Here is a 24,022-nt window from a genome sequence, read left to right on the forward strand (position 1 = left end):
ATGCATCCATTTATTTATTTTTTTAACCTCCTTGTAAGAGGCATGTGTAATGTTCCCCAGGTGTTTTTTTGGCCAGGAAAGTGGGCTTACGAAGCTAGATCCATTTGTACCTCTTTATAAAATGTAATGTATTTTGATAAAGTAATATTTGTTGTTAGTTGTTTTGTTGTTGTTGTTTACTGTAGGGGGCACATGCCATTTGGCTGCATGGATTTTCACCACATCATTCTGACCTCTCTATGCAGCCCCTGTTTGGTTTAGTCATTAACCCTTTTAAGAATGATAAAATGCTGCTGATCTTCAAAGCATTACTTCTTGCCAAACTATATTAAGACATCAAGTTGAAATCCAAATAGAAGGACTGTTTATATTTAAAGAGGTATACTATAATATATCTAGCCAGCCCTTTCTCTCACATCAATATACTCACATCTGTGTGTACATGCACACATAACACCCAGTATGTAAATGTTAATTCATGTCACTAGATTACACACGATAGCTGACTTCCTATGAACTGACGTCATTAGAAAGTATGTTTGAGAAGTTCTTGAAAGGACACAAAAGTTCTGTCTAATGCATGCTGTTTTTTGTCACCACTTCCTGATGTAATTGTGGAATGGTTATGGATTGATGTGTCTCAGGTTAATACACTTTTATGATAAGGCAGCTTTTTAAGAGCTGCCTTTTGTACTTGGATAATGAAGGGTTTGCAGTGGCATAAGCAATTGTTTGACGTGGTTCCTACAAATGGTACAGTGTCTCCCACTTAATGCCACTTTTTCCGATAAGGTTGCTTCATGAATGTTTAAATATAACATCTCTTTCTGGGATATAGATTTTTGTCCTTTTTCTGGCCTGGAATAACAGAGCATCCAAACTGAGATCGTTAGAGATGCAGGAGATAAAAATATAGGGGTCTTTGTAATATACCAGGATTCAGGCCAAAGAGTTGTATACTGGACCTGACAACGATCAGGATGGCACACTCTTGTCAAGCAGGGGAAAATATTATAGAGAGAGAAGCTCTGTGGACCCTGGTTGGTGACAAACCATTGCTCTAGAGCAGGAATAACTTACTTAATGCCTTCCAGATGTTAGACTACAGCTCCCATTAACCTTGACCTCTGGCTGTGGTGGCTGGTGCTGCTGGGACAAACTTGGAGGGCACCATGTTGACTACCCCTGTTTTAGAATCAAGTGATTCCATCCAGCTTCAGTGGTTAAAATTCTGGCAGCTAGTTTGAAGCTTCTGAGTCTTCTCCAAGAGCTCCAAATAAGAAGAAGAAGAAGAAGAAGAAGAAGAAGAAGAAGAAGAAGAAGAAGAAGAAGAAGAAGTTTATTATTTACACCCCGCCCATCTGGCTGAGTTTCCCCAGCCACTCTGGGCAGCTTCCAATCAAGTGTTAAAAACAATACAGCATTAAATATTAAAAACTTCCCTAAACAGGGCTGCCTTCAGATGTCTTTTAAAGATGGGATAGCTGCTTATTTCCTTGACATCTGAAGGGAGGGCGTTCCAGAGGGCGGGCGCCACTACCCAAAAGGCACTCTGTCTGGTTCCCTGTAACCTCACTTCTCACAATGAGGGAACCGCCAGAAGGCCCTCGGTGCTGGATTTCGGTGTCCGTGCAGAATGATGGGGGTGGAGACGCTCCTTCAGGTATACAGGACCGAGGCCGTTTAGGGCTTTCAAGGTCAGCACCAACACTTGGAATTGTGCTCGGAAACGTACTGGGAGCCAATGCAGATCGCTCAGGACCCGTGTTATGTGGTCCCAGTGGCCAGTCCCAGTCACCAGTCTAGCTGCCACATTCTGGATTAGTTGTTGTTTCTGGGTCACCTTCGAAGGTAGCCCCACATAGAGCGTATTGCAGTAGTCCAAGCAAGAGATAACTAGAGCATGCACCACTCTGGCATGCTAATTATTTAGCCCATTAACCTTAATAATTGTGTCATTATTTCCACTGGGGGGGGGGGCGGGAACTCGCCACGCAAAGGCTTGCACAGTGTTTGTTGCAGCAGCCCTGGCTATAACGATACTTCCCTAGGAATGGCTGTAGCTAATGAACCAACTGAAGCCGGGAAAAGGTATCCAGTGCAACAGAGACTTCCCGAGCTTCTAGTGACCATGCTTGGATCCAGGAATAACCCCAGTCTGCATATCTGTTCCTACATACAGAGGTACCTTGTTTCTCAAACTTAATCCGTTCCGGAAGTCTGTTCCAAAACCAAAGCATTCCAAAACCAACGCACGCTTTCCCATAGAAAGTAATGCAAAACGGATTAATCCGTTCCAGACTTTTAAAACCCCCTAAACCAGCAATTTAACATGGATTTTACTATCTTAATGAGTCCATTGATCCATAAAATGAAATGAATAATCAATGTACTGTACAGTGGTACCCCCGGCTACGAACGGGATCCGTTCCGGAGGCCCCGGCCATATCCCGAAGATTTCGTAGCCGGAGGACCACTTCTGCGCACGCATGCGCTGCCGCAGAGCGCTTCTGCGCACGTGCGAACGGCACATCCACTTCCGGGTTTGCTGCGGTCGCAACCCAAAAATTATGTTACCCGAAGGTAAAGTAACCCGAGGGTCCACTGTATTACAGAATAAATAAGCAGTATTGTAGGTGATAAAAATAAAAAATTTTTTTTTTTCTTACCTGCACTGATGATAGTCATTGTTTGGATGGGGAGCTTTTATCAGTTTCCGCAGTCACACAATCAATCAGTAGCTGAACTGGGTTCCGCGCAGTCACAAAAACATATTAACTGAAAAAGCCTCAAAAACGCAAAATAAATAGCAAAAGCGCCAAATACAGTAGTACCTTGGTTCTCAAACTTAATCCATTCCAGAAGTCCGTTTGACTTCCGAAATGTTCGCAAACTAAGGCACGGCTTCTTTTTTTAAAAAAAATAAATTTTTATTAAGTTTTCCATCATAATAACACAAACCACAAAGCAAAATGATACACACAAAAAGGGGGGGGGAGAAAGGGGGAGGAAAAAGGGGGGAACAATAAACAAATATACAATAATAACAAACCTAATTCACGGCTTCTGATAAGGCGCGGCTTCTGATTGGAGCAGGCACCCCGGAAACAATAGCCAACAGCCGCATCGGATGTGCAGCTTCCGAAAAACGTTCGAAAACCGGAACACTTACTTCCAGGTTTTTGGTGTTTGGGAACCAAGACGTTTGAGAACCAAGGTACCACTGTATTTTTTTCACACCACAGGCTGCAGAAACTAACTCCTGGGCATAGGAACTTCTAGCTATAGTACTGTATTTCTGCCTTGTTGAGATTTAGCTTCTGCTTTTTGTTTCTCACCCACCCAGTCCATTTGTGAATACAAGCATGTTATTTAGGAAGGTCTTCAGCAGAAGAACGTATCTTCTCATGGTGCATATGTTTTGGTTGTTTCCATTTTTTGAGATTTGAGAGTTGCTCTGTGTTGCTTTAGGAATGCTTCTGCTTTTATGAAGCGGTATTTTCTGGTGTGGTTTAATCATTTTTGTGAATTTATTTTGTATCTTGTGTTGTTGCAAGGCGCTTTTGAGTTTTTTTGGGGGGGGATGGGAAGTAAGATGCAAGTTTTAAAAATAGATATAGTTAAGTAAACAAGTGACAACTGGGGACTGGCTGACGCATAAGTGAGTCCATAATATCTATGTTTGTCTTTTAGGTGGCACAGGACTCCTGGTTTATTTGCCACAGTGGAATAACCTCGATATTCTATTCTGGAAACGGTTACAAATTGTTAGATTACTTTCCCAAAAGCTAAAAACCTGTCTACCTGGTGTGCGCACATTCAGGGACTAGAAAAATCTGAAAGCTGTCATCTGAGTATGTCTCCCTTGAGTACCCTGAAGGCATAAGAGTTTTTCATGATATCTAAAAATCTGACATTTCCTAATGTTTTGCACGAGGAATGACTAATTTTATTAGCCTCGATGGCTGAATTTCTCCCACCTCTATCATGATGATATTACCCTCTCTCCCAAGAATTCATCATCATCATCATCATAGACTTTTGTTCCACTAGCCATAGGCCATGGCATCATTCAGAAGAATAACAAAAGGAAAAACAGCAATAACCATAAAAATCATCAGGCACCACACATACAATATAAACCACGGTCACAACTACTAAGATTCTTTGTTGCATAAAATAGAATAGCAGAAGATTCTCTAGTAAAATGTGCCAAATTAAATATCCAAATTCCCTTTATTTTATCTCTCCCCAGCAGCTTTTCCAGGAAGATCCTGTTCTCCCAGACTCAGTACACTTACAGTTCATATAATCATAAAACTGTAGAGTTGGAAGGGACTCCAAGGGTCATCTAGTCCAACCCCCAGCAATGCAGGAATCTTTTGCCTAACGTGGGGCTTGAACCCAGATTAAAAACTATGCCAGGATTCTAAAATTAGAAGCCGTGTACATGTGTGCATGCTGGTTTCAATCCAGTAGGCGCTCTTTTCTTTGCAAAATGAAATTTACCCCAGAGGCCTTGGGATAATCTCTCATTTTTGAATGGGAGAAGTGCCCTTTAAGGCAAGTGAGCACATACCTCTTCTTTGACTCTGCCACCCCAGATTAGACTTTAGCCCTCTTGGTTCCTGATGGGAGGGAGCCGTGTCAGGTAAGAAGCGGTGCAGCTTGATCTCCTAGTCTGAGCTACAGAGGGATGGCAGGGGCCAAGGTAACCCAGAAAAATGCATAATGTGGCCCCTGGGCCTGAAGGTTACCCACCTTGGGACCTTAGGGTGAAGGATGGGTACAAAATATAACATATTCATAATCCCAGAGACATCACCTTGCCAACAAAGGTCCTTATAGTTAAAGCTATGGTTCTCCCAGTGGTGATGTATGGAGGTGAGAGCTGGACCATAAAGAAGGCTGATTGCCGAAGAATTGATGCTGTTGAATTACGGTGCTGGAGGAGACTCTTGAGAGTCCCATGGACAGCAAGAAGATCAAACCGATCCATTCTGAAGGAAATCAGCCCTGAGTGCTCACTGGAAGGACAGATCCTGAAGCTGAGGCTCCAGTACTTTGGCCACCTCATGAGAAGAGAAGACTCCCTGGAAAAGACCCTGATGTTGGGAAAGATGGAGGGCACAAGGAGAAGGGGGCGACAGAGGACGAGATGGTGGGACAGTGTTCTCAAAGCTACCAGCATGAGTTTGACCAAACTGCGGGAGGCAGTGGAAGACAGGAGTGCCTGGCGTGCTCTGGTCCATGGGGTAACGAAGAGTCGGACATGACTAAACAACAACAACAACAATTCATAATCCCTGGTTTAATTGTCTTTTAGGCTTGCCTCTGTTATTAAACCAAACGCCAAGCAAGAGCAAGCCAATATTTCCAATAGCAGCCATGAATGCAAGCTTAAGCTGTGCAAGTGTGTTCTGCTGTAAAACTAGATTTCATAAAAGGCGAAAGATTTATACGATCTGAAGAGAATGAAAATGATATATAGGTGGTATTTAACTCTGAGCAGATTAGCAAAGAAGTATAAATCTGAATCTGATGTGTGCTGGAAATGCAAAGAAGTAGAAGGAACATTTTGTCATATGTGGTGGGCATGCAGAATAGTCAAAGAATATTGGGAATTGATATGCAATGAGATGAAAACAATGTTTTAAAGAACATTCCACCCAAAACCAGAGGCATGGTGCAGACAGAGGTACCCAGGAGTCAGAAAAACCTATTTATGTATGCAACTACAGCAGCTCGGATTTTGTTAGCCAGAAAATGGAGGGTGAGAGAGGTCCCTAAGGAGGAAGAATGGTAACTTAAAATGATATGATATGCAGAGTTAGCAGGTCTAACCAGCAGATTAAGAGAGCAAGAAGGTCACGTATCTGAAGAGGAGTGGAATATCTTTGTGGAATATTTGGAAAATAATTGTAAAGAAGTGAAAATGCTAGCAGGATTAAGGTAAATTTGACAGTATAATGTATAATAAAGAAATAGGATTGGGGAAAATTAGATGGGTTGGGTTTTTTCCGAATATGCAGAAACTATGGGGAAATTAAAAGAACCATGGAAAGGGAAGAAGGGAAGTCGATTAATGTGGATATTTAATGGTGGAAATGTATATTCGAAACCTTTTTTTAATTCATTTATTTTTTTAAACTAGAGTTTGGAAGCATTGTTTTCTAGACAGCTTAAGCAAAAAACACCTTAGTACTTTCAAAAATAATGCAAACTTTGTTAGGTGATGAAACATATAGCCCAACACTGATGGGCTAAATTTGACACCCATATGGAAAAAATAAAGGCAGGAAATCCACAGTCAGAGCAGGGTGTTGCACTTTCCTCAGCCACCAGCTGTGGAAAGCATGGTGGTATCACCCTTTCAGCTGTTGCTTTTTATGCCATTTAATTGTAAGGTCAGCTTTCTTAAAAAGCACCTTATGGTCAGTTCGGTATGTGAATAAAATGTAAGTTATTTTGATTTGTCTTTGCAGTTAGCACAGAGCGCAGCTGACTTTGCAACTTGAAATGATAAATATTTTCAGACACACTTTGCCAGTATTTTGACACCTAACAATTCTGTATCCTGGGGTGTTAAAGCTCGTTACCTTTGGAACTTGAATGCAAACACATCTGCAGTGATTACAAGTCTATCAGGTATTCAGTAATGTGGGGAAAACAAAGGAGGCATTTTCTATTTTAAGAGAACCTCAGGGTTGCATTGGCCACAGCTCTTTTAAAAGGAATCTTTTTAAAGTTGCTCAACTCTCGCTTTGGACTAACATAGCTCAAATACTTGAGCTGTTACAGCGTATTTTTATAAGCACGTCCTCTAATCATGTATGAGATGAAGGGAGCTTTTAAGGGAGCCTTTAAATATATTTTAAAATTGTTTCAGTGGAATTGGGGGAAAAACACTTGGGTTTCAGGGGGTGTATTGAGATGCCTTCACACCGTTGCTTAGACATATTTGTCTAGAAAGAACACAGATTAGAAAAAGCACAGATAAAAAGGAGTATGTTAAATATCAGAGTCAAGAAATAAGTGAAAATCTTACACAAATGGTTAAGCACAGACTTCATCTAATCCAGTGTAAAGCTCCAATTGGGCATACCCAAAAACAAGCATATAAACATCTGGCAAATGACAAGGTGTCAGCCTTTATTACCTGGATACCACCATCTTTTTGGTAATATGTTAGCTTGGTTGAAACACACACACACACACACACACACACACACACACACACACACACACGAAATGAGCAGCTTTCCACATAGTATTGATTTGTGATATGACCACTTTAAGGTATGGCATGAGAGGCTGGGTGTTAGGATTAGCAGTTCTCCCCCAGTATGAGGAGGAACTATCCTTTCCCTGGCAATGGTTCTAGGATGATCTGATGGGTATCCACATAAAAGATGGTTATGATGCTTTCTAGTGTCCTGAATCCCCACACTGAGCAGCTATCAACCTATAGGGCATGGAGTACCAAAATGAGAAAGCTGCTTTTTGTAGCATTAGGCTGACATTCTTCAGTCTCCTATGAAGTTGCTCAACAATACCTGTATCTGCAGTTGGACTTCAAATCAATATACTTCCCTTTTTTAGGTAAAGGGACCCCTGACCATTAGGTCCATTCGTGACCGACTCTGGGGCTGCGCCGCTCATCTCGCTTTATTGGCCGAGGGAGCCGGCATACAGCTTCCGGGTCATGTGGCCAGCATGACTAAGCCGCTTCTGGCGAACCAGAGCAGCGCACGGAAACGCTGTTTACCTTCCCGCCAGAGCGGTACCTATTTATCCACTTGCACTTTGACATGCTTTTGAACTGCTAGTTTGGCAGGAGCAGGGACCAAGCAATGGGAGCTCACTCTGTTGTGGGGATTTGAACCGCCAACCTTCTGATCGGCAAGTCCTAGGCTCTGTGGTTTAATCCACAGCGCCACCCGCGTCCCTACTTCCCTTTTTTTGCTTGCTCCTTAAAAAAGGAGGGAGCAATGTATGTCACAGCAAATGATTCATCTAAAGGGGTTGTTTTTGGAGGATTTGAGAGACTTTCCATGATTTGCAAGAATGAACTGGAGGACATTGACAGGATGATGCCTCCCTCTGGATCTGACAGGTATGGTCTTCAGAGACTTCTGCATCCTAAGGGAAGGAGTTGTCCCACCTTCTAGATCTGATCTGCCTCTGTCTACAATAGACTGGGTATTTTATTGCTGTGGCTTAGTTTGGCCACTGTGAGCAGGACTTAGGTTAGTGTGGATTCTGTTAGAATTTGGATATTCTGAAGCAAGAATACCATTCTTCATTAAATTTACATATCATCCTTCATCCAAAGATCATGTCTGGTACTAGAAGCAAGAACAGAAGTACATTCAGAACATAAGAACACAGGGATGAAAGGATGACCAGCAAACATCAGCCAAGCAAGAGGACAGGCAGAAAAGAAAGCTAGGAAAGTCGGTGTTAAAAAGAAATGTAAAATACCATGCTGATGAAAAACAGAAGCTAAGGGTTCCTTTCACAGGCTAGCAACAAGTCTTCTCTGAAGGCAGAAGTGGTTGAGCCATCTAAGAGGTAGGAGCTCAGCTGAATGGGATGGAAGAAGGAATGATTCAGTATTCTCAACTAAGTCTCACTCACCACAGCTCAGGCCCCTGATCCTGACACATCCTTCTGGGAAACTGCACTTAATCTTTCCCCCTTTTTTGGTGGTAAAGTAATTTAAACTAGAATTTAATTTGAGACAGAATAGACTTCCATTCCCATCTGGGTGGGGATTCTGAGGTGCCTGGAGGAAGGGTGAATTCTGAGGCAGTTGAAAAGTGTGGAAAAGTAAAGGGACTGATGACTTGATTAGGGATTAATACTCAATGTGTGTCATGTTCTGTGTCTGGTCTCAGTTTCCCATCTGGCATTGCCTGGGGACCTGTAGTCCTCTGCTGCAGGTTTCATCCAGGCCAGAAGAGGTGACTTTACCAGAGTCCTTAGATGTGGATGGTGCCCCCTGATATGTTCCTTGCCCTTACACACTAAGAGCCAGTGACTGCAAAATTGGGCAATGGCCCTTAGCTGGAGTGGGATTAACTGCAGGTCCAGACTAGCCAGCTTTCAGAAGACCACAGCTCTTTTTGGGGAGTTCTAGCCAACACCTGCCACAGTTACCTTTGTATCTATTACCTTGCCTGTTGTGATCCGGCATAGTCTATTTTCACTTTGCACCATGTCACTCTTATCAATGAAAGGACACTGATCAATGCTGATCAGATTGCCTCCATTTGTACGCTTGCTGACACACTCAAAGAAACCCTAAAAGATTACAGAGGCCAGAATTACCCTTGCAGAAGCCTTGCTGTTTCTGCCTTGGCAAAGCACATTCTTCCATTTGCTTCCTGTGTCTATCCTTAATCGTGCTTTCCACCCATTTTCCTGGAGCAGACATTAAGATAACCAGCTGGTAGTTTCTTGGCTCCCCTCTGGGTCCCTTTTCCAGAAGAGTATCACAATGCCCTCTTTCCAGTCCTCTGGTCCAGAGGCTGATCTTAAAGGCAAGTTACTCAACCCCCCCCCCCCCGGTTTCTTTCTTTCTTTCTTTCTTTCTTTCTTTCTTTCTTTCTTTCTTCTTTTTTTCAAGATCACCATTTTCACATTTTAGGACTTTGAGAACTCTAACCCAGACTCAGATTTTAATTTGCCAGCAAAGCCTAGAACTTCATCTCTTGTCACCACTCCTTGCCTCAGTTCCGCAATACTTTCCTTCCTGAGAAAGTTAGTTCAATCCCTGGAGTATTATTGTTGATGAGAGGCTGGGTCTGAGACAGTGGTTCACCTAAAATCACTCTTTGTTCATGGTTGAGGTGCTAGTTCAGGGGTCAGCACACTCTTCCAGCAGGGGGCCGGTCCACTGTCCCTCAGACCTTGTGGGGGGCCGGACTATTTTTTTGTTTGGGGGGGGAGAAGAAGAACAAATTCCTATGCTCCACAAATAACCCAGAGATGCATTTTAAATAAAAGCACATATTCTGCTCATGCAAATACACCAGGCAGGCCCCACAAATAACCCAGAGATGCATTCTAAATAAAAGGACACATTCTACTCATGTAAAAACACGCTGATTCCAGGACCGTCCGCGGGCTGGATTTAGAAGGCGATTGGGCTGGATCCGGTCCCCGGACCTTAGTTTGCCTACCCATGTACTAGATGAACCAGGGACTTAGTAGCATGTGTCTCAGTCACTACACTAAACCTGTTCTGGGAGAATGTGGCCCTACATGCATGCGGAACATAGAGATCAGAGCTCCCCTGGACCAGTCAAGGATACTGTTAACCAAACCAAGAAATAACCATTAATTTGGCTAGCTTGTATGTACTGTGTGATACAGCAAAGTGTTCAGCATTTAATGATAGGTATTTATCATTGGACTTTGGAACAGCACACAGAGTTACAGCAATGCCCTCATTTAATACAATGCAAAGAGAAGACAAAGCAAAAAATATTCCACCCACTTTTATATTTGTTTAGGGCTATTATAGAAGCAGTGTGTTGCAGAAAAGGATATCCAGAAAAGAAGTATATAAAAAAAACTTCTTTATTTTGCAGTGTAGATGTTATGTGAGAGATCTGGATGGAGCACTTTATAATAAAACTTTAAAAGGTTTCCCTGTGGAAAGGCGCAAGGCCAAATGTATCAGATTTATAATAGTTGACAGCATGGCTATTTTCCAAGTCTTGCTCAATGACCTTCCCACTGCCCCCCTGGAGAGGGGCTTGTTTTCCTCACACTACCATCAAAGCTAACTCTCCCCCTTTCATATCCTTTAATAAAAGAAATAATTGCATTTGGAACCACAGCATGGTTCACCTGTTCCATTTTCATAACCCATATTTGGACTTGTTTTCATTTTTAAAAGAACTGCCCATAATGCGATCAACTGATTAAGACAATCAACATGGCTGGGTTGGGTAGAGCAGCAGTACAACACTCTCACCGATTCTGCCCCCGGCATTCACAAACTAAGAGTGGCTCCATGTGGTACCATCCCTTTTGAACCTAGGTGCAACTATGAATGGACTTCCTTGGAAGGTGGTGGACTCTCCTTCCCTGGAGGTTTCCAAACAGAGCTTGGGTGGCCATTTCCCAGGGATCCTTTAGCTGTGATTCTTGCATCTGCAAGGGGTTCGACTAAATGGCCTCTGGGCTTCCTTCCAGCTCTACCGTTCACTGTGTATGCATAAAACAAAAGGCCCAGCCCATGAACTTCTTAAGTGAGACCATTGGAGCTCCAAGCCGTTTCCATGCAGCTTCCACCACCATCTCGTAACCCTTTCCTTTTATTACCTACCTTGGTCCTACTTGCAGAGAAATGGCGGGGAGCCTGGGAAAATAAGCATGAAATCATAATAGGCTGTGACAGGAGTGCTTCCCTTTGCAACAGCAGGTATGGCTGGGACCTCTGTAGGAGAACTCCAGGGTCCAGACTTGAGAGGCTCTCTCGCTTAAGAGTTTGTCTGTACAGTAAGCCTGTTCCTGGCAGTAGCAGGGCATTGAGTGGAGCAAAGCCACCAGTCTGGTGATCCTGCTGGTTCAAGCACACTGCCCCAACCCCATCTAATTAAACAGCTGTGTCAGTGTCAGGGGCAGTGGCCTCAGCACACAAGACACCTCTAGTTCTTGCACTGCCCCACTTCAGTGAGGATTGCATGATGGAGTTCACCTGTGTTCAAATTTACTTTCAGCAGAAAGCTAAGAGTCCTGGCATAACCTTTGCCTTCAGTCCTTGTTAGTGATGCATGCTCACAGCCGTGCAGCTACATGCAAAGGAATATGCAATTACGCACCAGTGCTTTGCTTTTTTTGTGTGTGTGTAAAGTTTGTTGTTGTTATTTCATTTTATAATGTATATAAATCAGAGAGAACACTTATGAAGCACCAGTGCTTTACTGTTCCTTTAAAACAATGAAACCTCTAACCAATTGTACAGATAATTGTATGGGGGTTTTTTGGTTTGTTTTTTTTTGTGGTGCAGGATTTCATACTGTTGCATGAGTTCATATTATATTTGTTACTCTATTGCAATAGCATCTGCAGTTATTTGCGAGGTTTTTAAAATATCCATTAGTACTGTACGTCATAATGGAGGAAACAGTATTGTAGTGTCTGGAGAGAGAGAAAACATTTCTTGAAGTTTTATCTTGGAATGTGGAATATTGTTACTTCTGTAGAAAGAAGGCATTGAAAGAAGCATCTCTACAGCTTTTTGCATAGGATTTGCAAAGTGGTGGTGGATTTGAAAGTCACATTTCTCTAATGGACATCAGCCCATAATTTTGTGATAGGCAGCTTTATAAAATAGCCCCTTAAAAGAAAAATTAGTTAAGACTTTGATGAATAACTACAAAATTATGTAGTGGCTATACATATACATGTAAATTCACTCAGCTAGAACTAGAACATTTTTACAAAATGCATTAAGCTGGATTTGGAAGAGGAACTGCTAACCAGCAATTTGGTTGTGCTTATTACCGTATTTTTCGCTCTATAACACGCAGATTTTTTCTCCTGAAAAGGAAGGGGAAATGTCTGTGCGTGTTATGGAGCGAATGTGTGGTCCCTGGAGCCGAAAAATCAGACAAAAATCAAATCGGGCTTCACGATTGCTGAAACGGAACAAAGAGCAGGGAAAGCCCCTCCCCTCCAGGCAAGCAGAGGGGAAAAGAGGAAGCAGCTGCTTTCCTGCATTCTGCCTCAGGGTCTTACTGCCCACCCGCTCTGTTTCGTTGCTGTGTTTGCTGAAACGGAACAAAGAGCAGGGAAAGCCCCTCCCCTCCAGGCAAGCAGAGGGGAAAAGAGGAAGTGGTTGCTTTCCTGCATTCTGCCTCAGGGTCTTACTGCCCACCCGCTCTGTTTCGTTGCTGTGTTTGCTGAAACGGAACAAAGAGCAGGGAAAGCCCCTCCCCTCCAGGCAAGCAGAGGGGAAAGCAGAGTGTCTGCTTTCCTCTCTGTGCTTCGGAGGGAACAATGTTTGTGAAGGGAAGAGAGATTACAGGTTCAGCTTAAAATTCTGATTTGACTTCCTGCTTTTTGTTTTTGGGGACACACAGCATTCAAATATGCTTTCTTCAATTTAAAAGGATGAAATCCTTAAACAGTGTTTTGCCTGTAAATTCATGCGATCTGGAAGATTACAGTGTCTGTACCTCTTAAGGGATGGCAAAGCTTAGGTTTCGCTGCTAAATAGTTCTTAATGCAGTTAAAATGCTTTCTTCTGTCAAGGCAATTAAAAAAAATAAATATCAGGCAGCCGGAAAACATGCAGATGGGAGAGAGAGAGAGAGAGAGAGAGAGAGAGCGCGCTGGCTGGCTTGGGTGGGTGGGTGGGGGGGAACTTTTGCCTTCCTTTCCTCACGTTATAGCCCTCTCCTGCATTCTTAGCCTTCTGTGTTTTTCCTTCCCTCCCCACTTAAAATGTGGTTACAAAGCATGGATCCACATGGATCCTCAGGATCTTTGCATTGGGTCACCCCAAATTCACCATCAGAGCACACAGCATGTCCATGGCTACAGCCTGCCCCCCCAAAATCACGCACCCACTGTTGCCTGGGGCTGCAATGGTGCAAAAACGTGGTTACAAAGCATGGATCCACAGGGATTCTCAGGACTTTTGCATTGGGTCACCCCAAATTCACCATCAGATCACATGTCTGTGGCCACAGCATGAAGCACAAAAATGATACGTCCACTGTTTCATTCAGAATATTTTTTCCCTTGTTTTCCTCCTCTAAAAACGATGTGCGTGTTATGGTCAGGTGCGTGTTATAGAGCGAAAAATACGGTATATCAGAATTGCTAGCTGTAAATTGGATAATATTCAGTAAGCATCTCTTTCTCTTCATGATCTGTTTGCAGTTCTCATATTTTGGGGTGATGTGCACCCAGAGCACATATTGGAGCTTTCTATGTAATGTTGACATTTAAAAGTTGTTTTATGGTTTGTAATCTGTAGAATAAATGAATTGTATGTTTTTAATCGGTTGTGAGTTGCCTTGGAAGGATTTAGTCCCAGAAAGGAAAAGACAATAAATTAAAGATCTACTTTTTATTTTTAAAACTTGCCTAGAGAGTTTTGGGGAAAGCTTAGGGCAGAATATTGCCAGTGCCTTGCATTTGCCCTTGAGAGTGTTCACTATAGCTCTGACCTGATGCTCACTTCTTTGCACAATTTGACCACCATATAATTCAAGGTTGTCAGTTGACTGGAGCAGGCAGCCTGGTCTATTTCTGTGCCTTTTAACAGCAGCTTTTTCTGTGAATCAGGTGAATCTTTTAATGGCATTATGATCAACTAATAGCTTCAGCTAAAGGCACAAGAGCAGATGCTTGTCCAAAAGTTGGCAAACCTTGCTTTTACATATTCTCCCTCTCGAATTGCATCAGGTTTTCTTTAATTCTGGGGAATGGGAAATTTTCGTGGATAAGGTTTAACTATTTGAAACATTAAATAGTTTGGAACTGTTTCCCATTTTTGCCAGAGCATGCAAGTGCAAGGAGGAAAACCAGAAAAATATGGGTGTTGGTGCTACAGGAGAATAACAGTAAAAACCTATATGGCCGTGCTCTTTTGTATTCTGCAGTGGGGTTAAGTGATCCCTGAATATACTTTAAAGATGACCTTTTAATATCCTGGGTATGGAGTCCTTAACTGATGCAGCAGTTACTTCTGCCTGTGATAAAATTGCTAAGTGCACTGCAGCAGCTCAACTAGGCTGGGGCAGAGCATTCTGCAATTTAAATTCCAGTCAGAGGATGGCTTGGTTGCATCGAACAAAATGCATTATCTGGACCAGATAATTTTTCCTTAACAGTGGGGAAAGTTCATCACTACTTTCTCATCTTCTCTCAGATTAGCCTTATTAGGCTGTAAAGGTGGAATATAAAAGCACAGGCTAGAAAGGGGAGAGCTCACTAATTGCATAGGAGGATGTTTTCAGAGGAGCTGGCCTTTGCTACTCGTAACTTTCTGCTTGACAGATGCATTGATCTTCAGCTTCCTCTCCCTCTTCCCTTTCTAATGGTATATTATGTGAAAGTTTAAGAATAATATCAGAGGACTATGCATGGAGAGGAACAAATATATTTTCTTATGGCTGGTATAGAAGAGACCATGATTTCTTCTGCTGTGAGTTTATAAAACCTTTACCTGCTCATTGAAAAGAATAAAATGGTGGGGCAACATAAGAAATAAAAAGCTGAGTTAAAACACACGCACATGATTTGTGCGCACACAGTCCATTTGCCTATGTGGGCATCACTCCCTGCTCCCAAGCCCGGCAACAGAGTGGAGAAGGAAGGGAGCTGGGGAGCATGTGAGTGCAGTGAAGGGGCAATGGTAATGCCCATCAACTGGGGGAGGCGCGGCTGGCACCCTAATATATTTTATTGGGGGGGGCCCTAGGCCCCTAGGAGTTGGTTTCCTTGCCCACGATGGCTTCCAAAGAGCTGGGGAAGAGCCCTAGCCCAAGCAGAGAGGCTGCAACTGCAGAAACTATCCCTGGAGTCAGGTCTAAAGAGGAAGTATGGTGGAGGGAACCAAAGCGTTAAAGCATGAAAAAAAATCCTCTTTATCCTTCCTGTCTTCTTTCCATTTTTCAAAGGCTTTTCACTCATCTTGTTAATTATATATTCATGTGAGTATCTAAGTGCAAACAATGTGGCTGCTTGCTACTCTGCCAATACAATTTCTCCATTTGCTTTGTTCAGCAATCTAGGAATTGCCTTGCAGGCAAGCAAGAAAGCAAGCCATCGACTTGTTTCTCCAAAGCTTGTTTAGTTTTGCCAACATCTGCAGTTAGGTAGCCAAGCACACCATGGTTAAGCGAGGCTTCTAGGTTCACATTAATAATAATAATAATAATAATAATAATAATAATAATAATAAATTTTATTTATATCCCTCCCTCGCCAGCCAAAGCCGGGCTCAGAGCAGCTAACAACAGTAAAATGATAAAACATTCTAAAATCATTTCATTATAAAATTAATTCAAATCAAATTAATGGCAACCATTGGGCTAGAGTTCTGTGAGGATTGCCAAAGGAGGGAGTCAGGCTGTGCCTTGGCCAAAGGCCTGGTGGAACAGCTCTGTCTTGCAGGCCCTGCGGAAAGATGTCAAGTCCCTCAGCGCCCTAGTCTCTTGTGACAGAGCGTTCCACCAGATTGGAGCCACAGCCGAAAAAGTCCTGGCTCTGGTTGAGGCCAGCCTAACCTCTCTGTGGCCCGGGACCTCCAAGGTGTTTTTATTTCAAGACCGTAAGTTCCTCTGCGGGACATACCAGGAGAGGCGGTCCCATAGGTACGAGGGTCCTAGGCCGTATAGGGCTTTGAAGGTTAAAACCAGCACCTTAAACCTGATCCTGTACTCCACCGGGAGCCAGTGCAGCTGGTATAGCACCGGGTGAATGTGATCTCGCAGCGAAGACCCCGTAAGGAGTCTCGCCGCATCATTCTGCACCCGCTGGAGTTTCTGGGTTAGTCTCAAGGGCAGCCCCACGTAGAGCGAGTTACAATAATCCAGTCTGGAGGTGACCGTCGTGTGGATCACAGTGGCTAGGTCAGGGCGAGAGAGGTAAGGAGCCAACTGCTTAGCTTGGCGAAGGTGAAAAAATGCCGCCTTTGTTATACATTAATGCCAAACCATAGTTGGAACATGCCATGGTTCAAAAGCCAACGGTAAACAGTGGCTTCACATCATGGTTTATTTCCAGAAGAGAAACCAGGATTAGTTTGTAGGGCTTGATTTGGACATTCAAACAAACCACGCCACATTTGGGCTAAATAAACCGGTGGCTTAGTTTTACGTGTGAACCACGCCTGTGTGAAATGCTGGTCATAACTTAGGCTGCTGTGGCTGAAGAATATGATACAGTACATATTCTCCATGCTGTTCATAGCATTTGTGGGGATGTAGGGTATTCTTGTCAGGACCGTGATGAGGAGGAAAGGGTTAAATCTACATGTTGCATTCAAAGTGCAGGGCAGTGTCCGGCACAAAGTATTTAAGATTCTAAAAACGACCAATTAACATACTCAGGCATATATCATGGATGTCATATGTCTATGAGAATTACCTTCCATTATGTATTATGTGATCAAACTCTCAGATTGAAATATTAGGGAATCCAGAGGTTAGGCAACAGTACCTTTTAATTTCTACGTAGGAATTTTAAAAAAACCCACCCCAGATTTTTTAGCCCGAATCTTTACAGTTGGACTAATTGTCATATGTACAATAATGGGATTTTGCCTTCATTTAAATATTGCAACCATGACTGTTTGAATTAAAAGGTTGCCAAGTGACCCACAAGCAAGCACTGAGCGCACTCCTAAGCCTCATGCTCTATGTAACTGTGCCAAAGGTTAAACTATTGGTAGATTTCCCAGTTGGAGCCAAACAGTGATGGTCTTTGTCTTGGGGACCTTTTGAGAGGAGAAGCAGCAAGTGTCCTTGAGAACAGAACAAGGAGGACCTTATATTATACGCTTACTGCAAATACAAACCCACTGTGCTAGTCTTCACTGGAAAAGAGATGCTTTTGCTGCCATTTATGGCTACGTATGTGAGATCCCACCCACCAACCCAAAAAATGTGCAGGCCTTTTGACAATTTGGGTGAATGACAGAATTTTTATCTAGGTTCAGTAGTGCAGAGGATTAGCTGGGTATTGGTAAAATCACAATATGTTCTATTGCAAGAGATCATGATTGGTATCGCAATACTTCAGTTGTGTTCGTGTCCACAGTAGTTGTGATAGTAATTTTCTGGGGTCTCCCACATCTAAGCCCCTTGGTCTTTCTACTGTACCATATTGGCTTCATGTCATCTCCCCAATTCCTTGGCAACATTCCCACAAACCACTAAAAAAATTGGTCAGACAACCATGGCACAGAGTTGTGGAGGGAAATGTATGTAAAAGGCCCAGAATTCTTTATTACAGTAAAATAAACACTATATTTACAAACAACCCAGTAATAAATCCTTAATAGGCCAGTCCTATACAGTATATTTTAATGTAAGTCAAATACGTTTCAACAGAAGGTCTTCAACAGTCGCCTAATATAACACCAGAAAAACTAAACAAAACTGGTTTTAAAGGAACTTAAAGTCAGAATAAGCAACCATGCATAAAAAAACAGGATAGCAATATTCACCGCTGAAGAGTCAAAGAAGGGAGGAGTAAAGCATTTACTTCAAATTTCCATTATAAGCACCCTTCCTGGATAAACTGAAAAATGTCAACAATCACTCATTAAATTAATTTTAAAATCTGCATTCACAAATCCAAAGCCACAAAAATGAATCTCCACAAAACTTATTGAAGTGTTATTTATGGATACAATCTTTTTAAGGCCAGTTATTATAACCTACAACCAAATTTAACTTCATTCAAGCCTTTGGTGTGTATACGTGAAACCTTTTCCTGCTTCAGCCATAAATACTTTATATAAAGGCTGTGTTACCTAATAGCCATAAAGGTAAAGGGACCCCTGACCATTAGGTCCAGTCGTGGCCGACTCTGGGGTTGCGGCGCTCATCTCGCTTCATTGGCCGAGGGAGCCGGTGTACAGCTTCCGGGTCATGTGGCCAGCATGACTAGGCCGCTTCTGGCAAACTAGAGCAGTGCACGGAAACGCCATTTACCTTCCCGCTGGAGCGGTACCTATTTATCTACTTGCACTTTGACGTGCTTTCGAACTGCTAGGTTGGCAGGAGCAGGGACCGAACAGCGGGAGCTCACCCCGTCGTGGTGATTCAAACCGCCAACCTTCTGATCGGCAAGTCCTAGGCTCTGTGGTTTAACCCACAGCGCCACCCGTGTCCCCTACACTACCTTAGAAGGCATAAAGGATTTCACATATAATTCTTTTATAGGAATAGTTGGATTTCTTTTACACAGATCACTAGTGGTAATAAAATAGCGTTAAATACACAGCTGAAATTACCACGGATGCTCTTCAGGAAAATCTCTCTGCAAGGTTACCAGCTTCATTGAAATTGGCAGCAAAAAGTAGTCTTGGGAGTGGCAGGCATAAACACATGCCACTTTGGGCATAGACTTTCTGTGAAACAAATGTAGCAACACCAGCTTTCATGCTACCAGTATTTAACTCCTGTCGTGAATGTGCACCGTGAAGCATCTTAGTAGCCGTCAGCGCTGTGATCCATGAGGGGATGCTATGCCATTCTTTGAGAGTATAGATGGGTCTTGGGTTGCTGGCCCTGTTGGGAATTCAAATACAGTGGTACCTCAGGTTACATACGCTTCAGGTTACAGACTCCGCTAACCCAGAAATAGTGCTTCAGGTTAAGAACTTTGCTTCAGGATGAGAACAGAAATCGTGCTCCGGCAGCACGGCAGCAGCAGGAGGCCCCATTAGCTAAAGCGGTGCTTCAGGTTAAGAACAGTTTCAGGTTAAGTACGGACCTCCGGAACGAATTAAGGACTTAACCTGAGGTACCGCTATAGAGGGAATTCAACACCTCCTGAAAAACCACATTTAATATTTTGGAGAAATGCCAAGAGTCCAAATTCATTTGTAAATAATTCTCTCTCTCTCTCTCTCTCTCTCTCTCTCTCTCTCTCTCTCTCTCTTTTAAACAGGGCATTCAGAAATTGGCTAGTCAGTACTTAAAGAAAGAGTGGCCTGGAATAAAAACTGATGATCGACATGACTTCAGGTAATTTCAGCAAGTTCACTTGCGTTGCTGACGGCATTCCGTGCCGAAGATCAAATGCTCTTTATTTTCTTACAGATATTCTATATGGACTTGGATCCCAACTTGGTTTCTGTGGGTAGGAGCCATCCCCAGAGCAGAATTCTGGAGCAAAGGATGCCTTCTGGTGAAAGCAGGGGCAACTTTCACTAATTCCCCCTGCAACACTTGCATCCTCTGAAAACCTGCTCCAGATTTTGGTGACCCTCCAGAATAGTGGGAGGAGCTGTGGCGTGGGGCAGGAATTGAAGAACTTCTCTCCCACCCCATCCCAACTCTGTCGGCAAAGTCTCTGCTGCATCAAAACCTTTTGTGCATTGAATGAACCCTTTGTCAGAGGCTAAATTTGAATTGAAGCTATTGAAATTATGAAGTTCCGTGGCTCATAAAGTTCTGGGCCTAATTCAAAGTGCTGGTTTTGGCCCAGAAAGCCTTAAATGGCTCAGGGCTGCAATACCTCAAAGGCTGCCTCTCCTCATATGAACCGACCTGGACTCTGCGATCATCATCTGAGGCTCTTTTTTGAGGGCTCTCAGAGAAGTCCAGAGGGCAGCAAAATGAGAATGGGCCTTTTCTGTGTTGGTTCCCTGCTTGTGGAATGCTCCCCCCCCCCCCCGGCACCTTTGTTATATATCTCTAGGTGCCAGGCAAAAACATTCTCCTAGGCTTTTGGCTAATTTAACAGTCCGTGGCCTTTTAAATTAAGAGGGTATTGTTTTGTTGGTTACTATGTGATGTACAGTGGTACCTCGTGTTACAGACGCTTCAGGTTACAGACGCTTCAGGTTACACACTCCGCTAACCCAGAAATATTACCTCGGGTTAAGAACTTTGCTTCAGGATGAGAACAGAAATCGTGCTCCGGCGGCACGGTGGCAACAGGAGGCCCCATTAGCTAAAGTGGTGCTTCAGGTTAAGAACAGTTTCAGGTTAAGAACGGACCTCCGGAACGAATTACGTTCTTAACCTGAGGTACCACTGTATTTTTGTGTTTTTATATTGTAAACTGTCCTGTGATCCTCAGATGAATGGCAGTATAAAAAATAAGTATGAGCAAATTTGCATATGCTGTTGTGCTAAATGTTATAAGTTGCTTCCATGGAGGAAGTTCATGAGAGATGGATTGATAAGGATAGAAAGGTGAAAAAGAATAATGGAGCGTTTCATTCAAGCTGCTCTTTATTAGGCATAGCAAACCACACATTATAAAACAAACACCGTATACAAATTGTGGAAAATACGGGTTCAGCATAACAATTTGCATAAATAATACAGTATAACACTACCACATCACCGACCAATCAAGAACCACCAAATTTCTCTATGATGGCCCAGTCTTTCCACATGGACAGCACTCAAAAATTTAGCCACTATTAAAGTCATTTGATCATTCCTGTCCGAGAGCAGGTCCTGAACCGTTGGCTGCATAGAGCCGAGCCTTTTAAGTTGCAAGGCCTCTAACAATTGTCTTCTGGCATAAATGCCAAAATCACAAGGAAAGAAAATATGCTTCAACATATCAGGTTCCTGCCTACCACATTTGCAGAGACACTCTGCTTCTGGGAAAGCTAAATATCTTCCTCTTACTATCATTAAGGGAAACATATTAAATCTGGCTAGCGTAAACAGCCTGCACAGTTCATGATTCTTCAGATTTGCCATGTAACCCTTTTGAAAATCTCTACACAAAGGGAGATTTAAATAGAGAGGAGAGCAAGTGCTGTGCTTTGCAACCTTGAGAGTGGAGAGAACACTTTTTCCTGTAAAATATCAGAATTATCGTGGGGTTGAAACAACTTCCCTGTAAGGAAAGGTTGCAGCTATTTAGTAGAGGAAAAAAGGCAAATAAGATGTCGATACAGTAAGTAAAGGTAAAGGGACCCCTGACCATTAGGTCCAGTCGTGACCGACTCTGGGGTTGCAGCGCTCATCTCGCTTTATTGGCCGAGGGAGCCAGCGTACAGCTTCCGGGTCATGTGCCCAGTATGACTAAGCCGCTTCTGGCGAACCAGAGCAGCGCACAGAAACGCCATTTACTTTCCCGCCGGAGCAGTACCTCTTTATCTACTTGCACTTTGACGTGCTTTCGAACTGCTAGGTTGGCAGGAGCAGGGACCAAGCAACGGGAGCTCACCCCGTGGCAGGGATTCGAATTGCCAACCAGTAGAGGGCATGTAAAAATAGACATATTTGTCTCTCTCATATTTGTCCAGGAAAAGGCACAGTTGATGCTGCAACTGAAGCTGGTGATGGGCACTCTTTACCATGAAGGGTCCTGGACCTCATGGGCAGAGGTGGTTCCAAGGGCACTGTCTCCTTCAAAGTGCAGCACACCGCACCCTCATGCAAGAATATGCCAACTACCCCCTGGATCCACCTGCTCATTCCTCCCCCACCCTTTCACGGATAAACCAGGAAGGGCAAGGGTCAAGAGGGCAAGTAGTGGGATGGACAGCCAGAATCGCTTTATCAGGCCTGATTCCACAGACTCGAAAGTCAGTCAGATTTCACAGACTCGAAAGTCAGTTCCACAGTCAGGCCTGATTCCACAGACTCGAAAAAGACACCTCACCAAAGACAGGATTGCAGCAGCATGAAGATGAGCGATTTGCCCTCAAATTGCCTAGCAAGCTTATCACAGCAGGCCTTTGATGGTTCCAACAGCCCATTAACTGGCGCAAGTGATACCAACCTTCTCTCTCTCTCTCTCCTTTTTTTTTTTGTATTTTAGGAGCATGTATCCAGTGTGGAAATCATTTCTTGAAGGCACAGTGCAAGTGGCTCAATCCAGACTCAATATCTGTGAAAATTACAAGAACCTAATTTCTGAACCTGCCAGGGCAGTCAAGTGTTTTAAAGAACAGCAGCTGAAGAAGGTATTGTCCTAACAGTTCATCCGATGTTTCAAACGTTTGTGTTCCAGGGTGCAGATTTGAAGAGAGAGGAGTGAGGGGGAGATATACCCCCCACTAAGATTATTTTGTTAAGTGTGTTTCATCTGAGGCAAAGGGGCTTAGCGATTGAGCCAGATGACCTTGAGGCTTGTCTCAACTCTACTGCTCTTGAGATGATGTACACAGATGCTTTCTGTTGAAGTTAAAACTGAGTTTCTTTTTTCTGAAGCAACAAAGTACCATCATGTGCCTTGTATTTTAGCTGAAATAGCTGGGGGAGAACAGGCATCACAGCTTGCTTTCTCAGTGAAATCAAATACATCCCGTGCCGCTGCAAAAAATCTATGAAAAATAAGCATCTTTGGAGGTAGCTTTGAACTTTTCCCAGTTAGTCTGGGGTAGGCTTTGAATTTAAGGTGTGGTACCTTTTTAAAATCTTTGAGGAATTATTGAAGGATCTAAGGGTGTAGCGGAAATCGAGATGATTCAGCCACATCCTGTAAAGGCATCCCAGGCAGCCGGCCAGAAAAATCAGTACAGAGGCAACCCTGTGCCTTAATACACAAAGAGGGCTATTCTGATTAAAGGAGGCAAATGTTACTTTTCCTTTTTTTTCCCTTTTCCTCTTTTTTTGAGAAATGATGCAATAGCTGAAGGGTACAATTTCCTAGCTTTGTAGCAATATATTTCATGTATGGGTACCTGAAACATGTCCAGTGTGAAAGGTACCAATTCATCAGTTTAGATGCTAATCTGCGGCTGGTTTTAAAGTGACATCGTGGCAATTAATTTTGCATTGAGTAAATGGGTTGCAGGTCAGTGTTAGGATAGAACTTACTGTATTTTCTGTCGTATAAGACTACTTTTTAACCCAGGAAAATCTTCTCAAAAGTCGGGGATCGTCTTATACGCTGGCTACAGCAGCAGCTCCTGCAGCAACTCCCCACCAAAGGACAAAACGAGAGCAAATTAAATCAGAGGACACCAAGCTCTCTAGATGAAGCAGAAATACGCTTGAAAATTGGCCCCAGAAGCCCCCCCAATCACCAGCAACAGAATGACCCTAACCGCTCCCGGTAGTAGACCACGTGGTCCAAAATGGCAGCCTCGCGTTGCCCCAGCAGCTAGACATGTGGCCGCTGCCTCAGCCCAAGCAGCCCCCGCAGTAAAAGAAAAGGAAAGGCTCACAACAAAGGCAGGGAACCAACAACAGCATTAAGCACACCCCCGGCCACTGGGAAGTGGAGTGGATTTCTGAGCCGGACTGGAGACTGTTTTTTTTAATATTTTTATTTGGTGTGCATTGGAAGAGGGGTAGTCTTATACGGCGAGTATATCCCAAACTCTATATTTTAACTGGAA

At 43.3% G+C, this 24,022-nt stretch overlaps 1 protein-coding gene across 5 annotated transcripts in view; it reads left to right on the forward strand.

The window, feature by feature from the left end:
• FCHSD2 (FCH and double SH3 domains 2) overlaps positions 1–24,022 on the forward strand; it is a 149,213-nt gene that overhangs the window by 46,577 nt on the left and 78,614 nt on the right. For all 5 annotated transcript variants that reach the window (XM_081002016.1, XM_081002017.1, XM_081002015.1 and 2 more), the window contains exons 4-5: positions 19,654–19,730; positions 22,498–22,642. In XM_081002016.1, coding sequence (XP_080858142.1) covers positions 19,654–19,730; positions 22,498–22,642 — 222 coding nt within the window. The remainder of the gene's footprint in view (positions 1–19,653; positions 19,731–22,497; positions 22,643–24,022) is intronic.

The sequence above is a fragment of the Podarcis pityusensis genome (assembly GCF_964106645.2).
Source record: "Podarcis pityusensis genome assembly, chromosome: 4".
Lineage (NCBI taxonomy): Eukaryota > Metazoa > Chordata > Lepidosauria > Squamata > Lacertidae > Podarcis > Podarcis pityusensis.